Source organism: Acipenser ruthenus, chromosome 3, assembly GCF_902713425.1.
Source record: "Acipenser ruthenus chromosome 3, fAciRut3.2 maternal haplotype, whole genome shotgun sequence".
NCBI lineage: Eukaryota > Metazoa > Chordata > Actinopteri > Acipenseriformes > Acipenseridae > Acipenser > Acipenser ruthenus.
In genome coordinates this window covers 71,157,914-71,176,232 of record NC_081191.1, presented here as the reverse complement: position 1 = coordinate 71,176,232, position 18,319 = coordinate 71,157,914, and the positions used below count along the sequence as shown (strand labels likewise).

The following is an 18,319-nucleotide window of genomic DNA, read 5'->3' as shown; positions in this document are numbered from 1 at the left end:
AACAAATGCCAACTGCAGTGTCTTGTTGAGTTGGGTTCTGTTCTTTTTTCCAGTTGGGAACGCAGGGAGGTCATGCTACATGCAGGTACATACTTTGACCTCTGTCTCTAATCCCTTGGGCTAACCATTACACCACACCACGTGATTGTATGCATTCAGATACAAACCGTTTTTATATATTTATTTTATTTTTTATTTCCAAATACAATGAGATTAACCTTGTAATCTGCAATTTCATCTAGCACTCAAATATGCAGGCTATTTGAAATTTGATTTAAAATACTTATTAAAATTAAAGATAGATTTCTGATACTGTGGGTTTAGTTTTATAGACATGTGACAGGGAGGACCCTGTCGCTGGTTCTTGCGCAGATGTGTGCAGCTGGGACTTGTAACATGAGAAGCGTTGCTAGGCAACCAGTTGAGCAGGTAGGCTCCTAGCTGGCTAGGGGGCGTGCCAGGGGAGGCTGCGCACAGCACAAAAAGCGTCTGAGCGACAGCTCGAGGCAACTGCACTGCCATGCCACACTTCCCCCTTTTACATATGGTGACAGCAGTGGGCGTCACTGGTCCTGCTGAGTCAAGGCAGGATATGCACAGAGCAGATGGCTGCCAGGATGCACAGGCAAAACCAGGTGAAGATCAGCAGCCACCAGAAGTGCTGCTGAAGGAGCAACAAAGAGAGTGAGGAGCTGGAGCCCCAAAAGATGGAGCGGGAGGAGATACTGTCCTCAAAAGCCAAAGTAGGAGTGGCTGCCTGCCTGTCTGAAGAGCTAGAGGGGGAGCTATGGTCCAAGAAGAAGTAGCTACCGTCCTGAGGGCCAAAGAAGGAGGAGCTACCGTCCCGATAGCCTGAGGAGGAGGAGCTTCTGTCCGACAGCCTGAGGAGGAGGAGGAGCTGCTGTCTGACAGCTTGAGGAGGAGGAGGAGCTGCTGTCCGACATCCTGAGGAGGAGGTGGAGGAGCTGCTGTCCAACAGCCTGAGGAGGAGGAGGAGCTGCTGTCCGACAGCCTGAGGAGGAGGAGGAGCTGCTGTCCGACTTCCTGAGGAGGAGGAGCTGCTGTCCGACAGCCTGAGGAAGAGCTACTGTCCGACAGCCTGGGGAAGAGCTACTGTCCAACAGCCTGAGGAGGAGCTGCTGTCCGACAGCCTGAGGAGGAGGAGGAGCTGCTGTCCGACAGCCTGAGGAGGAGGAGCTGCTGTCCGACAGCCTGAGGAGGAGGAGCTGCTGTCCGACAGCCTGAGGAGGAGGAGAAGCTGCTGTCTGACTTCCTGAGGAGGAGGAGGAGCTGCTGTCCGACAGCCTGAGGAAGAGCTGCTGTCCGACAGCCTGAGGAGGAGCTGCTGTCCGACAGCCTGAGGAGGAGGAGGAGCTGCTGTCCGACTTCCTGAGGAGGAGCTGCTGTCCGACAGCCTGAGGAGGAGGAGGAGGAGCTGCTGTCCGACAGCCTGAGGAGGAGGAGGAGGAGGAGCTGCTGTCTGACAGCCTGAGGAGGAGGAGCTGCTGTCCGACAGCCTGAGGAGGAGGAGGAGCTGCTGTCCGACTTCCTGAGGAGGAGCTGCTGTCCGACAGCCTGAGGAGGAGGAGGAGGAGCTGCTGTCCGACAGCCTGAGGAGGAGGAGGAGGAGCTGCTGTCCGACAGCCTGAGGAGGAGGAGGAGGAGGAGCTGCTGTCCGACAGCCTGAGGAGGAGGAGCTGCTGTCCGACAGCCTGAGGAGGAGCTGCTGTCCGACAGCCTGAGGAGGAGCTGCTGTCCGACAGCCAGAGGAGGAGGAGGAGGAGCTGCTGTCCGACAGCCTGAGGAGGAGGAGGAGGAGGAGCTGCTGTCCGACAGCCTGAGGAGGAGGAGGAGGAGGAGCTGCTGTCTGACAGCCTGAGGAGGAGGAGCTGCTGTCTGACAGCCTGAAGAGGAGGAGGAGGAGCTGCTGTCTGACAGCCTGAGGAGGAGGAGGAGCTGCTGTCTGACAGCCTGAGGAGGAGGAGGAGCTGCTGTCTGACAGCCTGAGGAGGTGGAGGAGCTGCTGTCTGACAGCCTGAGGAGGAGGAGGAGCTGCTGTCCGACAGCCTGAGGAGGAGGAGGAGCTGCTGTCCGACAGCCTGAGGAGGAGGAGTAGCTGCTGTCCGACTTCCTGAGGAAGAGCTACTGTCCGACAGCCTGGGGAAGAGCTACTGTCCAACAGCCTGAGGAGGAGCTGCTGTCCGACAGCCTGAGGAGGAGGAGGAGCTGCTGTCCGACAGCCAGAGGAGGAGGAGCTGCTGTCCGACAGCCTGAGGAGGAGGAGCTGCTGTCCGACTTCCTGAGGAGGAGGAGAAGCTGCTGTCCGACTTCCTGAGGAGGAGGAGGAGCTGCTGTCCGACAGCCTGAGGAAGAGCTGCTGTCCGACAGCCTGAGGAGGAGCTGCTGTCCGACAGCCTGAGGAGGAGGAGGAGCTGCTGTCCGACAGCCTGAGGAGGAGGAGCTGCTCTCCGACAGCCTGAGGAGGAGGAGGAGGAGGAGCGGCTGTCCGACAGCCTGAGGAGGAGGAGGAGCTGCTGTCCGACAGCCAGAGGAGGAGGAGGAGGAGGAGCTGCTGCTGTCCGCCAGCCTGAGGAGGAGGAGCTGCTGTCCGACAGCCTGAGGAGGAGGAGGAGCTGCTGTCCGACTTCCTGAGGAGGAGGAGGAGGAGCTGCTGTCTGACAGCCTGAGGAAGAGCGGCTGTCTGACAGCCTGAGGAGGAGGAGGAGGAGCTGCTGTCCGACAGCCTGAGGAGGAGGAGGAGCTGCTGTCCGACAGCCTGAGGAGGAGGAGGAGGAGCTGCTGTCCGACAGCCTGAGGAGGAGGAGGAGGAGCTGCTGTCCGACAGCCTGAGGAGGAGGAGCTGCTGTCCGACAGCCTGAGGAGGAGGAGGAGCTGCTGTCCGACAGCCTGAGGAGGAGGAGGAGCTGCTGTCCGACAGCCTGAGGAGGAGGAGGAGCTGCTGTCCGACAGCCTGAGGAGGAGGAGCTGCTGTCCGACAGCCTGAGGAGGAGCTGCTGTCCGACAGCCTGAGGAGGAGGAGGAGGAGCTGCTGTCCGACAGCCTGAGGAGGAGGAGGAGGAGCTGCTGTCTGACAGCCTGAGGAGGAGGAGCTGCTGTCTGACAGCCTGAAGAGGAGGAGGAGGAGCTGCTGTCTGACAGCCTGAGGAGGAGGAGGAGCTGCTGTCTGACAGCCTGAGGAGGAGGAGGAGCTGCTGTCCGACAGCCTGAGGAGGAGGAGCTGCTGTCCGACAGCCTGAGGAGGAGGAGGAACTGTTGCTGTCCCCGAGAGCGATGAAGGAGAGAAGCGACGGGTTTCTATGGCGGAGTCAAGGAGACCAGCTCCACCAAAGCCCCAACCACAACTCCTGCGCTCCAATCCGGCACCTATGGGTCAGCTCCCTCGGCCCATGCTTCCAGATACCCCACGTCATGTCTGGACCATCAGCCGCTGACCCCCCAAACAAAAGAGGAACCAGCTGAAGAAAATCGAATATACTGGTGGTGCCATTCTGAGGGGGAGGGTATGTGACAGGGAGGACCCTGTCGCTGGTTCTTGCATGGATGTGGGCAGTTGGGACGTGTAACATGTGACGTGTTGCTAGGCAACCAATTGAGCAGGTAGGCTCGCCCAGCGCTGAGCTAATATGGAGGTCCGGATTGGCTGGGAGGTGTGCCCAGGAAGGGCTGCGTGCAGCTCAAAAAGCATCTGCGCCACAGCTCGAGGCGACTGCACACGCATGCTACACAGAGGGGCAATTTGTTAACATCAAGAGGAGAGCATCTGCTCTGCAGCATAACTACTACTACAGAACCCCTCAACTGCATGACGGTGCCTGTGAAGGCTCTACTCTGCCAGGACTGTCTTAAAGACCCAGAGATGCTGGGAAGCCAGGACTTTGGGAGCAACAGCAATATAGAGAAGGTTTCGTAGTGTAGTAGGTTCCTGGAGCGGGAGACTAGCGATCTCGTTCTGTGGCAAACCTTTTATTATTCAGTGATGACCCACGGATGTAACACTTCCCCTTGTCACAAGACATATAAAATATATGGTGGTTTATATATAATTGGCCAAATGCAAAGAGTGAGATTTTTGACCCTACTGTAAATTCCACAAATCATTGTGACGTAGCTGCTACAATACTATCCAGCACAGTGGGAATTACCATCTGTGCAAGAGTAATATAGTGATTTATAAATCCAAATATTTTGTATTGGAAAATGATTCAGTACCATCAGCCAATCAGCTTCCACCTCTACTGGGCTTCTATCAGGCGGTTGATGCTCGCTGGAACATCACTGCATCATCTGTGAATCAAACTTAAAATCAATCTGCGCAAGTGCCGGCTTTATCATTTTGACTTTGACCTTAACGAAAGCTCAGTTCACTATTCAGTCTATTGGACAGCAACTACTAAACAAATACACAAAATTGGTCAAAATTTAATTCATTATCTACCAAAACCAGCCAGTCAATACTTGGCACCGACGAAAGCAACCAGTCCTGTACCTGCCACAGCCTGTCAGCTTGACTGGAGCTCTGCATCTTTCAACAGCAACAAACTGAGGCATGAGACGCATAACACCAGACGCGGTCACCTACCACACGGTAGAGCCTTCATTGACGGGCACTATTGCTTTAAATAGTGTTTTTTGGCATTGATACCATCCCCAGTTGGTTATCAGAGTTATCATTCTACACAATCAGAACCTTTACAACCAATCAGATCACTTGGCTGTCATACGATAGGTCATAATACACTACTGTTATCTGAGCACCAAATCTGGTGATGAACCTCAACCCCCGGTAGAGATCATTTTTTAGTGTTTTTGGGACAGGCTAGGTGCTGATACACCCTTCTAGGGTGGGTATGTTATTTGGCAATGTGGTACCATTTTTGTGTTAGTCCGATGTGTAAAACACTAGTTATTGTTATTAATCTTACCACCACCCCTAACTTTTTTTTTTTTAAATATATTAATTTCAGGTAAGTTACATGAAAAACAGCCTGTATTTTTTTTTTTATTATACCACATTGCCAATGACGTACCCACCCTAGAACGATGTACAGCAGTAGGGCCAAGTCTGTCCCGAAAACACTGTAAAAAGTATCACAAAATGTAAAACTGTTTTTAATACAGATGATTGAATATACAGCTTCTGATTTCTGTAGTGCTATGATATGGAACTAGTTTAAACTTAAAAACTAGTTGGAACTTAAAAACACATCCCATCACTGGCAACTGTGCAGCCTACCCTAGAAGAGAGCAAAGTAAAAAGCAAAAATGTCAAGTATTGGAGAGGAAAAAAAGCAAAAGAAAGCAAACAGAACACATTCTAAAATAAACGACAAGTTTACCTCCTTGTACGCGACACTTAAAAACAAATTGTTGTTTAATTAGCAATTGTTTTTAGGCCATAGACTAATAATTTTTATATATATATATATATATATATATATATATATATATATATATATATATATATATATATTATAGTTGCTATATAACACTGATAAGAATTACAAAATGTATGAGACCACAAGCCCACATTTTTTATGTAGGTGGATTATATAATATATTATTTGTTTCTTTTATTATTATTTGTTTATTTTAGCAGACGCTTTTATCCAAAGCGACTTTGAGACTCGGGTGTGTGAACTATGCATCAGCTGCAGAGTCACTTACAACTACGTCTCACCTGAAAGATGGTGCACAAGGAGGTTAAGTGACATGCTCAGGGTTACACAATGAATCAGTGAATGAATCAGAATTTGAACTGGGGACCTCCTGGTTATAAGCCCTTTCTTTAACCACAGGACCACACAACCTCCAATATAGCAACTCGAATGGGCAGGTGACCTATGTCTATGTTCCAATGGATTCATGCCTACCGTACAAGGGTGACCCAATAATTATTGGCTGAGATTCAATTCCCGGGATCCCTGCCAGTCCCTCAGCTCTACCCACTGTGCTGTACTGCCTCATCACTGTACCCATATTGTGTATCACTGGGAGTTTGTCTTTGTTTCACAGGCTGTCATCTCAGAAAGACCTGTTCAGCTTGCTAGACAGTATGGCCCTGTTGGCTGTGTATGGGTTTAACCATGGATAGGGGTGTGAAAACTTCTGACTGAACAGAAAAATAAAGTAGGACTGGTTTGCTAAAGAACAATCTTTGTAGGAAGTAGAATAGGAAATTACAGGCCCTACAGTATTTACCAAGCAAGTCTTTTTTTGACGAACAAAACCTAAAAGGGTTCTGGACTGTTGTTGGCCTATTTAACAGTAGTCCTGAGTTGTTGCCTGTATGTGAAACTTCCATAAAAAAAAATTCGATTAGTTTACAATGACTTATGTTGTGGTAGACAGCTGATATGTAAGATCCTAAACACTGAGGCATTACATTGAATACAGCAACCTAAAATTTATGCTGATGTACCTTATTTTTCACAGCTACAACAGGAAACTATTACATCCCTTCTGACATCTGCCACCAGTGACAGTGAGGTAAGCTTTTACATGAAGAGGTTTTTAAAAACCTGGGCAGCAGTGTGGAGTAGTGGTTAGGGCTCTGGACTCTTGACCGGAGGGTTGTGGGTTCAATCCCAGGTGGAGACACTGCTGCTGTACCCTTGAGCAAGGTACTTTACCTAAATTGCTCCAGTAAAAAAACTCAGCTGTATAAATGGGTAATTGTATGTAAAAATAATGTGTAAAAAATAATGTAATTGTGTGTAAAAATAATGTGATATCTTGTAACAATTGTAAGTTGCCCTGGATAAGGGTGTCTGCTAAGAAATAAAAAATAATAATAATAATAATAATAAAAAAGGATGGTTCATAGCCCATAGATGGACAAGGAAGTTAAGCTGCCATGTTTGGAGAGGAGGGGTCGCCAATCCTGCTCTCCAAATGAACATATCTCATAAATGTGCTAAATTTATCACAGTGCAGATCTGTTAGCCTTATTTGTTTGTTGGGTCTCAAGGTTCATGTATCTTGGACTGGGAGAGAGGTGTGATGTGGATTTTAGAAACACTTGAGGTCAGCAGCCAGAGGGAGCCTTGTTCATTTCTCTGACTGGTGACTCAAAAGCCTTCCATTTCTGACACAAGCATTTTTTATTCATCAAATAGTGGCCACACCAGGATGAACAAAATTACAAGGCAAAACTCATTGCATTCTAGTTAAAATACCTTACAGAATTTCTCCTATTTAGTATGTTTTTTTAGCTTTGATCTTATTGTAAATTAGCCATAATTAAAATGTCTGCACTTGAACACTCATCCTATTTGTAATTGATATCATGTTCCTGTGTATGGTGTCTCTTGGCTCTCTGTACAGGTAATAAAAATAACCTAGTAGAACGCTGTGATCTTTATGTACCAAAGGTAGTGTCTGCAAGCCATAAATCCAATTACTGTATTCCACAATTGGTCCTGTACTTTGAAACATAATAAACCACCTGTTAAAGGGACCATAAAAAAATAGGTTGATAACTTTCTTGTGATATCTGAACATTCGATTTTCCAGAACCACGTGTGCAGTACATTACTCTCCGTTGTTTAACTGGACCTCTGCTCTGCTGTTACAGGGTTACGAGGTGGAGAATGTGCTTGGTAAGGAAGTGAGTCCCCTGAACTGTTACGTTCGTCTTATACAAAGGAAGCCAGCCATCTGGATAGGTCTGGAAGAAATCAGCCTCTGAGGAGAAGCAGCGAAGGAAGTGGGACTGGGTTCCAGTCCTGTATGATAAAATATTCCAACGCTGCAGGAAAAAAGTAAATAAAAATAGCACAAACATAAAATTGTTTTCTTGGAATTTTGTGATATAGGTTTCTGTAAGTGTGTTTCTGTATTGCTTAAACCTTGACACGTGGACATATTAATGTTATCTCAATTTTGACAGAGAGGGGACAATTGTATGTTTATGCTGTTTAAAATATCTTGTTTAAGACCATTTGTAAATAAGGATTTAGCTTGGAGGTTTTAAAACAACCTATTTAATTTAAACCTACCTCAAGATTGTCATTGGCTCAACTGTGGAAATGCAAAGCAATACCAGTCTAATTTTGCGGTATAAATTGTTATTATTTTAAAGCCTTTGTCAGTGGTTTGGATTTATAAATTACCTCCATATACTCCAAAGGAGTTAACACCACATTCACAAACAGTTGCAATCATATTAACCCCATTGCACCAGAAAGCTCAATCCCCTATTTATTGTATGAATGTCTGGGGTTCAAGTCAACCCAGATGCAGTGAGGAAGGAACAGTCTGAAGTATTAGTGTGAACGTTAGAAGGATTGTGTCGTCAGAAACCTTTTCTTCCATGGTTTCGTTTGCTGATCTCTGGTAAGCCGATCTATAGTCCACGGAAGGAAGAAAAGCGAAACCACAATCCATGAACGTTACATTTATTTGTTAAATATATTAATTTGTTTGTAAACTATTTTGTGAAAAATATACTATTTACAATATTGTAAAACACAGGGAGAATTAAAATGATGTTTCTGTGTTCTGAAGTCTCAAATTATTTTAACCATAATTGTGCATAAAGGCACCTGTATTTGTATTTAACTAAATAACCAAACATTCTATATTCAATATCAGAATATTGTGTTGGATGTAAGAAAACACCTTATACTGTGATTTGTACTGGATGTGCAAATTCCTTTATTGCTGTATTGCTTTTTAAAGAAAATAATTCCACCATTATTTTCCATAGTGGGGGTATGGATGTGCAGTGTACACTTAAGTTTTTAAAACAAATTAAATGCAATTAAGGAAGGTGCAAAGTATTCTGTGTTATGTTGTAGTATTTGATGGATTTCAAGTACTGTAATTGTAGTTTATTGGGGTTAACTTATTTTCTTGCCCCATTCAATAAATCTAGATTCTCAGATAGAACATTTTCATTAAAATTCCTGACCTGAAAAAATATTACTATTGGTTTATTGTTGAAAGCAAGGCTTTAGCTTTTGGAACTGACGAACAACCTTATGACCTTTTGTTCGCTTACGTTTACAACTCAAACAATATGTTGGCTTTTTACTCAGGGCAGCAGTAACTCAGCTGTCACTTAGATACTGAGGACTCTAAATCTACTATTATAGGTGCACACCCACTACCATCACCATATTTACACAATTAAACAAAAATCGTTTCAAAAGATTTTATTTTATTTTTTACAAAAAAAATACAAAATTATATATAAACTTCATATAAAATGTTCAAACATGCTCAGGCTGTTTTTTTAACACATACAATACATCGTTTGGAATTTTAAAGATGTACCATAACTGCATTAATACATTTTTTACATATAGAAAACTCATAAAATAATTTAAGAAAGACGAAAATAAGTTCAGCTTTTCTGGCTTCTGTAGGGGTATCCCATTTCTTCAGTACAATGCAAACAGAAATATGCATACTTTTTTTTTTACCCCTTTTTCAATTCACTTAGTTTATTTGGTGTAACTATTTTACAGTATTTTATGCTGCAGGCTTTTGTAAAAGTTCTGATTTGATATTTGTGTCTCCTTGAGGTATCGTGCTAAAACAAGTCCGTTAACATTTCCACGCTCACCTCACCGACAGTCAGTACTCGTGGTGCCCAAACAAGTAGAACTGGGCAGCTGCTTGAAGAAATTTCGGAGGCTGGTCAGATCCCTGGTTAACTGGTCGATGGTTGTATGCAGTCGTTCGTTCTCAGCGCCTAGCTCAAGCAACTTATGCTGCATTTCCAAGTTGCGCAGTTTTGCCTTGTCTCTGCTTTTTCTGACGGCGATGTTATTCCGCTCCCGTCTCTGCCGATACTCCTGGCTGTACCTGTCCTGGTTCTTTTTCCCCTTCTCTTTGCCTACTTTTCTGGAGGTGGTATGTGATGCAGATGGCTCTGGTCCGGTCTGCAGGCTCATGATGGTCTGTGCGCAGTTTTCAATCTGCGAGGGAAGAGATGAGGACATGTCGCTATCACTCCACTCCGACTCCTGCTTAATTGGGGCGTTGAACCCACCATTCACGCTTTGATTCAGCTTGTCTCTGGCAGCAAAGACTTCTGAAGCGGTGCTGGTCAGGTAGGTAAAGTCCACTTTCTCCTGCTTGACACTGTTGTTAAAAAGGTCAGCGAAGAGTTCGTCGTTGCACAGCTCCAGGTTCGGCACGGACGCCATAGAGTCGATGTAGGTGCTGAAGTCGATTGCGCTCTCGTCGTCATACATGGCAGTAGCGGTGCTCAGCTCTGCCAGGTTGCTTTCTTCGCACATGCCGCCACGGCTGGGCTTGCAGGAGCCCTGGATAGTGCTCAGCTTACTGTCGTAGAAATTGGTTGGCTCCATTGACCAGTTCATATTGCATGGTGGTGAGGCGCACTGTGAATCCAGACTGTATAGCACACTCATTAACTTAATTATTTTCTGTTCTTTCAAGAGAGACCTAAAAAAGGTAAGCTGTTTGTTGCAGGTAGTAGCTTTTTAAAAAAAAATTCCAAGTCCTATTGTTTAATCTTGCTTTCACAACGACCCTTTTCAGTTCAGGATCATTTTTACCTTGGATATCTGCAATTGTAAGTTTTGGTAAAGAACGATTTATCTTCTGGTTTCTCAAATAGTAATCCAAATAACTACAGGTGCTTCTAGCTGGAGTTCAAACTTTGGACTCACTTGCAGTATATAGCACTGCTCGTGTTCTCTGAAGTTTTCGAGTGCGCACACTGTTTATTTATCTCCTGTGCTGACGTCAATATCCTCCCCCCTCTGTGCAAACCGCAAGTGACCAGTTCTTATTTGAGGATATAGGGGGTGGGCTTACTACTCCGCCTCCTGCCCTACTACAGCTAAACAACTACTGTACTGCTGTGAACACGGTCAATTCGAGCCCTCCTTTGAAATTGGATATTTTGTTATGTTTCCTTTATTATTATTATTTTAATTAACCCTATTATGAATGCACGGTACACGATCTGAACTTGGGCCATGTTTACAGCTTTAGGAAAATGTTAAAGCATGATGTTCTATCACACAACTTCCAAATATTAACACATTTTCGATTGCTTGCAGGTTTTACTAGTCACTGGCTCAGGTTTTCTGTGAAGGTGTTTGTTATTACACTATACATTAAAAAAAAACGGGTTGATGTGCACACATACTTTATATAATATTTATATTGTTAAATGTTGGCTGAAAAAATTCACGGGGAATTCATAATTTAAAGCCACTGAAGGCTTAATTCAGGTAGTGTTTTGTGTAATACTGCAAGTTCGTTGACCACAGTATATGATTGTGAGATGATTTGCTAATGATTATATATAAAAGGGTACTTATTCCCCGACGACCCCCTATAAAGTAAACATGTCAAGTAAGACAGTTCTAAAGCGATAAACGATGGTAGACTCTCCCCCCCGAGTACATCTGGCATGATTAAAACCAAGACCAGAACCGCACGCGATATTACCATCATTATTTACTGTCATTTATCAAAGTAAATTCACTTCTTCATTACACCGTGGATTTACTGGATGAAATTAATTAACGTTTTGAAATGTTGCGGTCTGGCAGCTTTATTTCAGCATTAGACCGCTATAAATCATCCTGTACATACAAGTCATTTCTACTCTTCGTTGTCTATTACATAGAAGGCACTGGAAACAGGGAAATGACAAGTTTAAGTTTGAATAGAAAAGCTTTCCGTACATTGTCTATGCGCCCTCTGGTGTTCGAATGTTTACCGTTACCTGGGCAGCAGTGGTTAGGGCTCTGGACTCCAGACGAAGAGGGTCATGGGTTCAATCCAACGTGGGGGACACTGCTGCTGTACCCTTCAGCAAGCTACTTTACCTAAATTGCTCCAGTAAAAAAAACTCAACTGTACAAATGGGTAATTGTATGTAAAAATAATGTGTAAAAAATAATGTAATTGTATGTAAAAATAATGTGATATCTTGTAACAATTGTAAGTCGCCCTGGGTAAGGGCATCTGCTAAGAAATAAATAATAATAATAATAATAATAATAATAATAATAATAATAATAATAATAAACAATAACAACAACAACAACAACAACAATAATACCCTCAATGTGGAAGTAGGATAAAACAATTGTAAAGCTAATCAACTTACTTACACCATGCCACAAATATACATGTGTGACAAACAGGTGAGGATCCTCACCGTTCTATTAATCCATTTATAGTAATTAAACACTAGAATCTCTCATATAAAAGTGGAAAAGGTACAGTTAACAGTTTTGAGCTTTGGCTGGAGGTTAAAATACATTTGACAATGACCATCATGAAACTTGATTAAAAGAATCATAAAATATAACATGTGTTATGCATCATTGACATGACCAGAGGTAAAAACAATACGACAGTGAAAGTAAATTCTTACTGGAAACATCAGTCATCATCATCATCGGCGATCATTCGAGTCGAGTATGATTGTCCTCCATAGGGTCTTCATAAAGGCCGATCCGGGAGCCACATATTTTGGTGCAGTGTGGGCAGGGGTGAGTGTTGGTTGTGGTTGGTAGTTGGGCCTTCCTGGTGTTGACTCTCTCCTTGCGAAGCTGCCGCTTGTCCTCTGCGACACAGCGGAGATCCTTTTTGTGTAGTGCAGCCCCCTCTTGAACGATTTTCCTCCAGCTGTGTCTGTTTAGTGCAATGTCTTCCCAGTTGTTGGAGGTGATGTTGAATTTCTTCAGGTTTGTTTTGCCCGCCAGGGGCTTGCTGACCTTCCCTCAACTGGGAGTACATGATCTGTTTTGGGAGGCGTGAGTTGGGCATCCGGATGACATGACCTGTCCATCGGAGTTGGTGTTGCATTATGGTAGTGGTGATGCTGTTTATGTTGGCCTCCTCCAGAACGCTGGTATTGGTGCGTCTGTCCTCCCAGCTGATCCTCAGGATTTTCCGTAAGGATCTTTGGTGGTGTTGTTCCAGAGCTTTCAGGTGCCTACTGTAGGTGGTCCATGTTTCGTCTCTGTATAGCAGTGTGTGGAGGACAACAGCTTTGTAGACCAGGAGTTTTGTATGAAGCTGTAGGTCATGGTCTTCGAAAACTTTCTCAGTCTTGCGTAAGCTCCATTGGCACAACTCAGGCGGCAGTTTATCTCTGAGTCAATGTCTGCTTTGGAGGAGAGAAGGCTGCCGAGGTATGAAAAGTGATCAACATTTTCAAGGGTGTTATTGTCAACTTGTATTGTGGGCAGAGTAGAGGGCTTGTTGAGTGGTGGTTGGTGAAGAACTTGCGTCTTCTTTATATTCAAGGCTAGACCCAGGAGATGTGTATGCCTTGGCAAAAGCATTCAGGATACACTGGAGGTCTTCTGCGGAGTGTGCTGCGATGGCATTGTCGTCAGCGTACTGAAGCTCCATGATGGTGGTGGTGACGACTTTGCTTTTAGCCTTGAACCTGTTGAGGTTGAACAGCCTGCCATCTGTTCGGTACAGGATTTGAATTCCCTGTGGCAGGTCTTGGCCAATGAGGTGAAAAATGGCAGCAATGAAAACGGCAAACAGGGTGGGCGTGATGATGCAGCACTGTTTGACCCCTGTCTCCGCAGTGAAGGGCTCCGACTCAGATCCGCTGTTTGACCCGTCTCCACAGTGAAGGGCTCCGACTCAGAGCCGTTGTTTGACCCGTCTCCACAGTGAAGGGCTCTGACTCAGAGCCGCTGTTGCCGAGTACTGTGGCAGACATGCCGTCATGCAGCATCTGTAATGGACCTTGAATTAGTAGGATTCTAGAACAAAGATGTGGACCAAATGTGAGACACAATATCAAAACATGTGGTCTATATTATTGATATAGCCCGAGGTTACAATAATGGTCAATTACAACAAACTAAAACTAGGGCAGTGCTGCAGGATAGTACCAATTGCAACAAATCAAATGCCACCAGATAGTCTGCAGCTAGGTTCCCTTTCAAGTACAAAATATAAACATTACCAAATCAATCAATCAATCAATCAATCAATATTTATTTTATATAGTGCCTTTCATTTTGGACCATCATCACAAAGCGCTTTACAATACAGGGAGGAACAATGCATAATACATTAAATACAAACTGAAAAAAAAAGAAAAAAGAAAAAAAGCAAATACATTAAATACAAGGTTAGGATGTGAATTCTAAACATTGTGGATGCGTGCGTCATACAGAATCATACAAATACAATGGAGTGAAAAACCTGAAATAGCAATTTAGATAACAGCTAACAACAGATATGAGGCTTAAAGACCATTGAAAGCAAGAGAGTACAAGTGGGTCTTGAGGGTTGATTTGAAGCGAGCGACTGTGGGAGCTGCACGCACTAAAGCTGGGGGAGAGTTCCAGAGAGTCAGGGCCATGAAGCTAAAAGAGTGCTCTCCGAGTGTGGTGCACTTTTGCTTGGGTATAATGAGCAAGCCTGAGTCAGAGGGCCTCAGCTTGCGTGCAGGGACATAGCGAGATACTTTGGACTTGTGTGATGAAGGGCCTTGTAGGCAAGCAGGAGAACTTTACAGGTAGCCAGTGCAGCTGGGCAATACGGGGTAATGTGATCATGTTTTTTACATCTGGTAAGGATCCTAGCAGCGGCATTTTGAACCAGCTGCAATCAGTTTATGGCGCCTGACGGAAGACCACCATAGAGAGTTGCAATAGTCGAGTCGAGAGGACATTAATGCATGACAGAGTATCTCTGCATCTGGGATGGAAAGTTAGGGACGGATCTTTGAGATGTTTCGGAGGTGGTAGAAGGAGGATTTGACTACAGAGGAGATTTGGGCATCAAAGGACAGGTTACTATCCAGAAGTACACCAAGGCTTCGTACAGTGATGGAAGGCAGCAGCAGACAGTTTCCAAGGTTCAAGGCAGCAATATTGAGATTCTTGAGCTGAGTTTGTGTCAGCACTGCTTCCATCATAGAAAACAGACTGAATGCGTCCAGATAGGTAAGAGGACAGCCAGGCGAGACAGGTTCCAGAGATCCCAGAATACTAACGAAGGCGGTCAAGAAGAATGCTATGATCTATGGTATCAAGGGGAGCAGCAGCATCAGCATTAAGCAGGAGATCATTTACAATCCAGTTTCGGTACTGTGACGCGGCTGGAAGCCAGACTGCAGAGATTCAAGTAGATTGTTATCTGAGATGTTTCATCAGCTGGCTGGTTACAGCCCTTTCAAGAGTTTTGGTGAGAAAAGGAAGATTGGATATGGGACGGAAGTTAAACAAGACAGCCGGGTCAAGGGAGGGTTTTTTGATATACAACCTTTGGTATACAATATACAGAATTTGGGTCTTTAGGAGGTAAACACCCATTCGGTAATGGTTACATTTCTATTTAAGGGACCCAGGGTTATGATAATAAATAATCTAACGTTTTAACCTCTAGAATACTGTAAATGACATATTAAGTTAATCTGGTAATTCTTTAGTTAGTCCTGTTCTAAATTGTTACTTAAATAAATAGAACCCCTTTGTGTATTTTCAACACATTCAACACGTAATGCTTTAATTTGTTTTAAACAATTTAACACATTCATTCTGGATGTGTAAATCCAACACAGTACATTTAAATTCTGTCCATTTTAATTGCGGACAAATAAATAAAATGTTACATTTAACAAAATGCTTTTTGCAAAAAGCCTGTCTGCAGAATTTGACTCACTAGAAACCTAACAATGGATCACTCCACTTACTATCCCGCCCCCTCCCATAGACAATGAAGAAATGATCAGTTTAACCCTGAGGTCTGTACTCAACGTGGGGATAAGCTGATCCCGATCTTTGTTCCATGCCCTTTTTCATTGTAATTGGTACAAACTTAAGGTAATACAGAGCTGGAAATGATCCACAGCTACCACTCAACAATTCTTTGCAATTGACCAATAGTCCCTATAGCATATTTGTGCAAAGCAAATCATTTGAAATGTGCATTATAATGAAGACACATTAATCCTGAGCACTGAATGTAACAGATACATTCTCAGAAGATGTACTAAATATCAACACATCTCCACTTGGGTAGTTTAAATAACAATCACCATTAAATGAAAAAGGACTAATATTTTGAGGGGAGAAAGCTTGAGAGAGAGAGAGAGAGAGAGAGATTATGTATTATTATTTTGGTGATTATTTAGAATGAACAATACAACTGCTCCACAAAGTGTGTATTCATTTTAGTGTTAAGTTTTATTACTATATAGCCAACCCCAAAACATCCTGTGATTTTGTGTCATCGGTGCTTATGCAACTGACTGTGAAAGAGGAATGGAAATTCACGCACAGGAAAAGAACACCCGTGAAGTTCTCTCTGTACTTTTACAAGCAAACACTTATTTTTCCTTCAGTTCATTTTACAACAGCCTATTTTGTTCTATTTGTTTTATTGGCTATTCACAATACTAAACCAACTGATCCAAACACATGCCCACAAACTTACAAAGTGCTCAGAAAAACAGCGAAACTTCTTGAACAATTCAATAACCAAAGTCTTCTTGACAAAACCATGGGTCTTGTGCAATACATATACTGACCATTTTTACAGTAATAACACTAATGTAATTACATGACAAATTAATAGTCAGACAAAAGTAATGCTATTGACAATTGGGAGTACATAGCTTTGAGAATCCAACACATGAATTCAATTACTTTTTAGTATGCACTGAGAAACCAATTACACATGCCATAGCAACCACTGTTTTTAATATTTCTCCAAAAACATTTAAAACTTTCTAACTTTGTTAATTGAAAACATTTTCTGCAAGTGCTCATAACATAGATTCCATCCTGTAGTTTGTACACTCAAAAAATGTTTAAAGTGTTAAAACAGTGCCCAAGTTCCACTGTAGCTGTTAATGAGCGGTTAAAAATTAAAAATAATACAGAACTGCAAACAGCACAATAGCGTGAAATAAATGTTCTTTAAAGTTCAGGCTCCAGGTGTTAGGATTTTTCTGGAGTGGTGTAGAGAGGTGGTCAAAATGTTTGACCAATAGAGTGGGGAGGTGTGGTATGTCCAACGGACTATACTAACTTGTTCAGTCCTCTCGGGCAGAAAACGCTGGAAACTCACCAAGACTGTAAACAAAGTCCTGCATCAGGCGAGTGCCATGGAGATACTGTCCTGCTGAGTAACCTTAAAGCTGCAGTACCATGGGCTTTCACAAACTGAACAATAAAACCGCATGTACAATTTAAAAAGGAAGACGCTATTAAACAAACATCTTCAACATTTGTATTCATAGGGAGTCAGTGGCTCATAAACACGTAAAGTGTAGTATGTAACGGAATCCAACTAATGTTTGTGATTTTACTTTTTGCAGCCAAATCAAATGTAGTGAATACTACTGTATATGCCATTTACAGGCAATACTGTAGTTTTTTTCAAAATGGGAAACGTTTTTAAAAAAGATACAGTACTGATAGACATGCCTCACATGTGGACCTTCCACGTTTCTGTACCTTATTCTTTTTATTGGTCCAACAAAACTAATATCTTACACCCTTTGTACTTACTATAACTTAAAATAAAAACAAAATGCATTAGCAGTGCTTTAAAGTTCAGTTATTAAGATCATGGACATATTGCTGATGCCGAGAGCTGTGAATTGCCCTCTAAACTGTATCGCCAAAGAACTTACAGCAGCTAGAAGGGAAAACTATATATGCATACACCGCTGTGTGTGTGTGAGTGATTCTAAACAGCAGTAAAGTTCGGTTCTAATTAGCAGCTTGGTACATGTATTAATAAACCAAAACCTCCCAAAGGTCTTGTAATTTGGCACTCAGGGTCCTATGAAACATCTGTATTTTGTCCAGTTATTACAAAACCACAATGTAGAAATATTGGGAGGGGTATAGACTGACATCTTATGACGTTGCAAATTAGCAATACAAAAACAGCTTTGGACATCCCCAAAAACAACCTGCAGATCTGCAGGCTCAGCGAAGAGGGGGAAAAATACATGATTTTAAGCATTAAACTTGTGGATGAAGAATGCACTACACAGAATCTTACAGACCTTAATGTGAAATCAAACGCCAGAAAACTTAACTGAAATAATGTATTTGTTGCCAGTAGTACGTTTGATCCACAAGAACTACAGAGAAATGACCGGAGGCCGAGATAGAATTATAGTTTCTTTACACTATTACCTTTACTTTATGGTATGTTTTAAGGGCGGGAGATGAAACAGTGTTCTGACTAATACAGATGATAAAAAGAAGAAAGCATCCTTGTGTGACAATGAACCTTAGAAATTCAGTCCAGACAACTCTTTAGTGTTCACATATTGTTATGTGTTGGCAAAAAACAAATATCCAAG

The 18,319-nt window shown here is 43.3% G+C and overlaps 2 protein-coding genes across 2 annotated transcripts in view; one reads left to right on the top strand and one right to left on the bottom strand.

The window, feature by feature from the left end:
- spidr (scaffold protein involved in DNA repair) overlaps positions 1–8,518 on the top strand; it is a 121,168-nt gene extending 112,650 nt beyond the window's left edge. Inside the window, exons 19-20 of the mRNA XM_034921108.2 lie at positions 6,454–6,507; positions 7,595–8,518. Coding sequence (XP_034776999.2) covers positions 6,454–6,507; positions 7,595–7,708 — 168 coding nt within the window. The 3' untranslated portion in view covers positions 7,709–8,518. The remainder of the gene's footprint in view (positions 1–6,453; positions 6,508–7,594) is intronic.
- A 643-nt stretch (positions 8,519–9,161) lies between these two features.
- On the bottom strand, positions 9,162–10,716 carry LOC117394744 (CCAAT/enhancer-binding protein delta). Its single transcript, XM_033993253.3, has one exon. It carries the CDS (start codon positions 10,401–10,403, stop codon positions 9,591–9,593), a length of 813 nt encoding a protein of 270 aa, XP_033849144.2. The 5' UTR covers positions 10,404–10,716; the 3' UTR covers positions 9,162–9,590.
- Between the last annotated feature and the right edge of the window lie 7,603 nt (positions 10,717–18,319).

Bases quoted from the DNA above. Each gene is read 5' to 3' on its own strand.
- LOC117394744 (XM_033993253.3), bottom strand. From the start codon at position 10,403: ATGAGTGTGCTATACAGTCTGGATTCACAGTGCGCCTCACCACCATGC.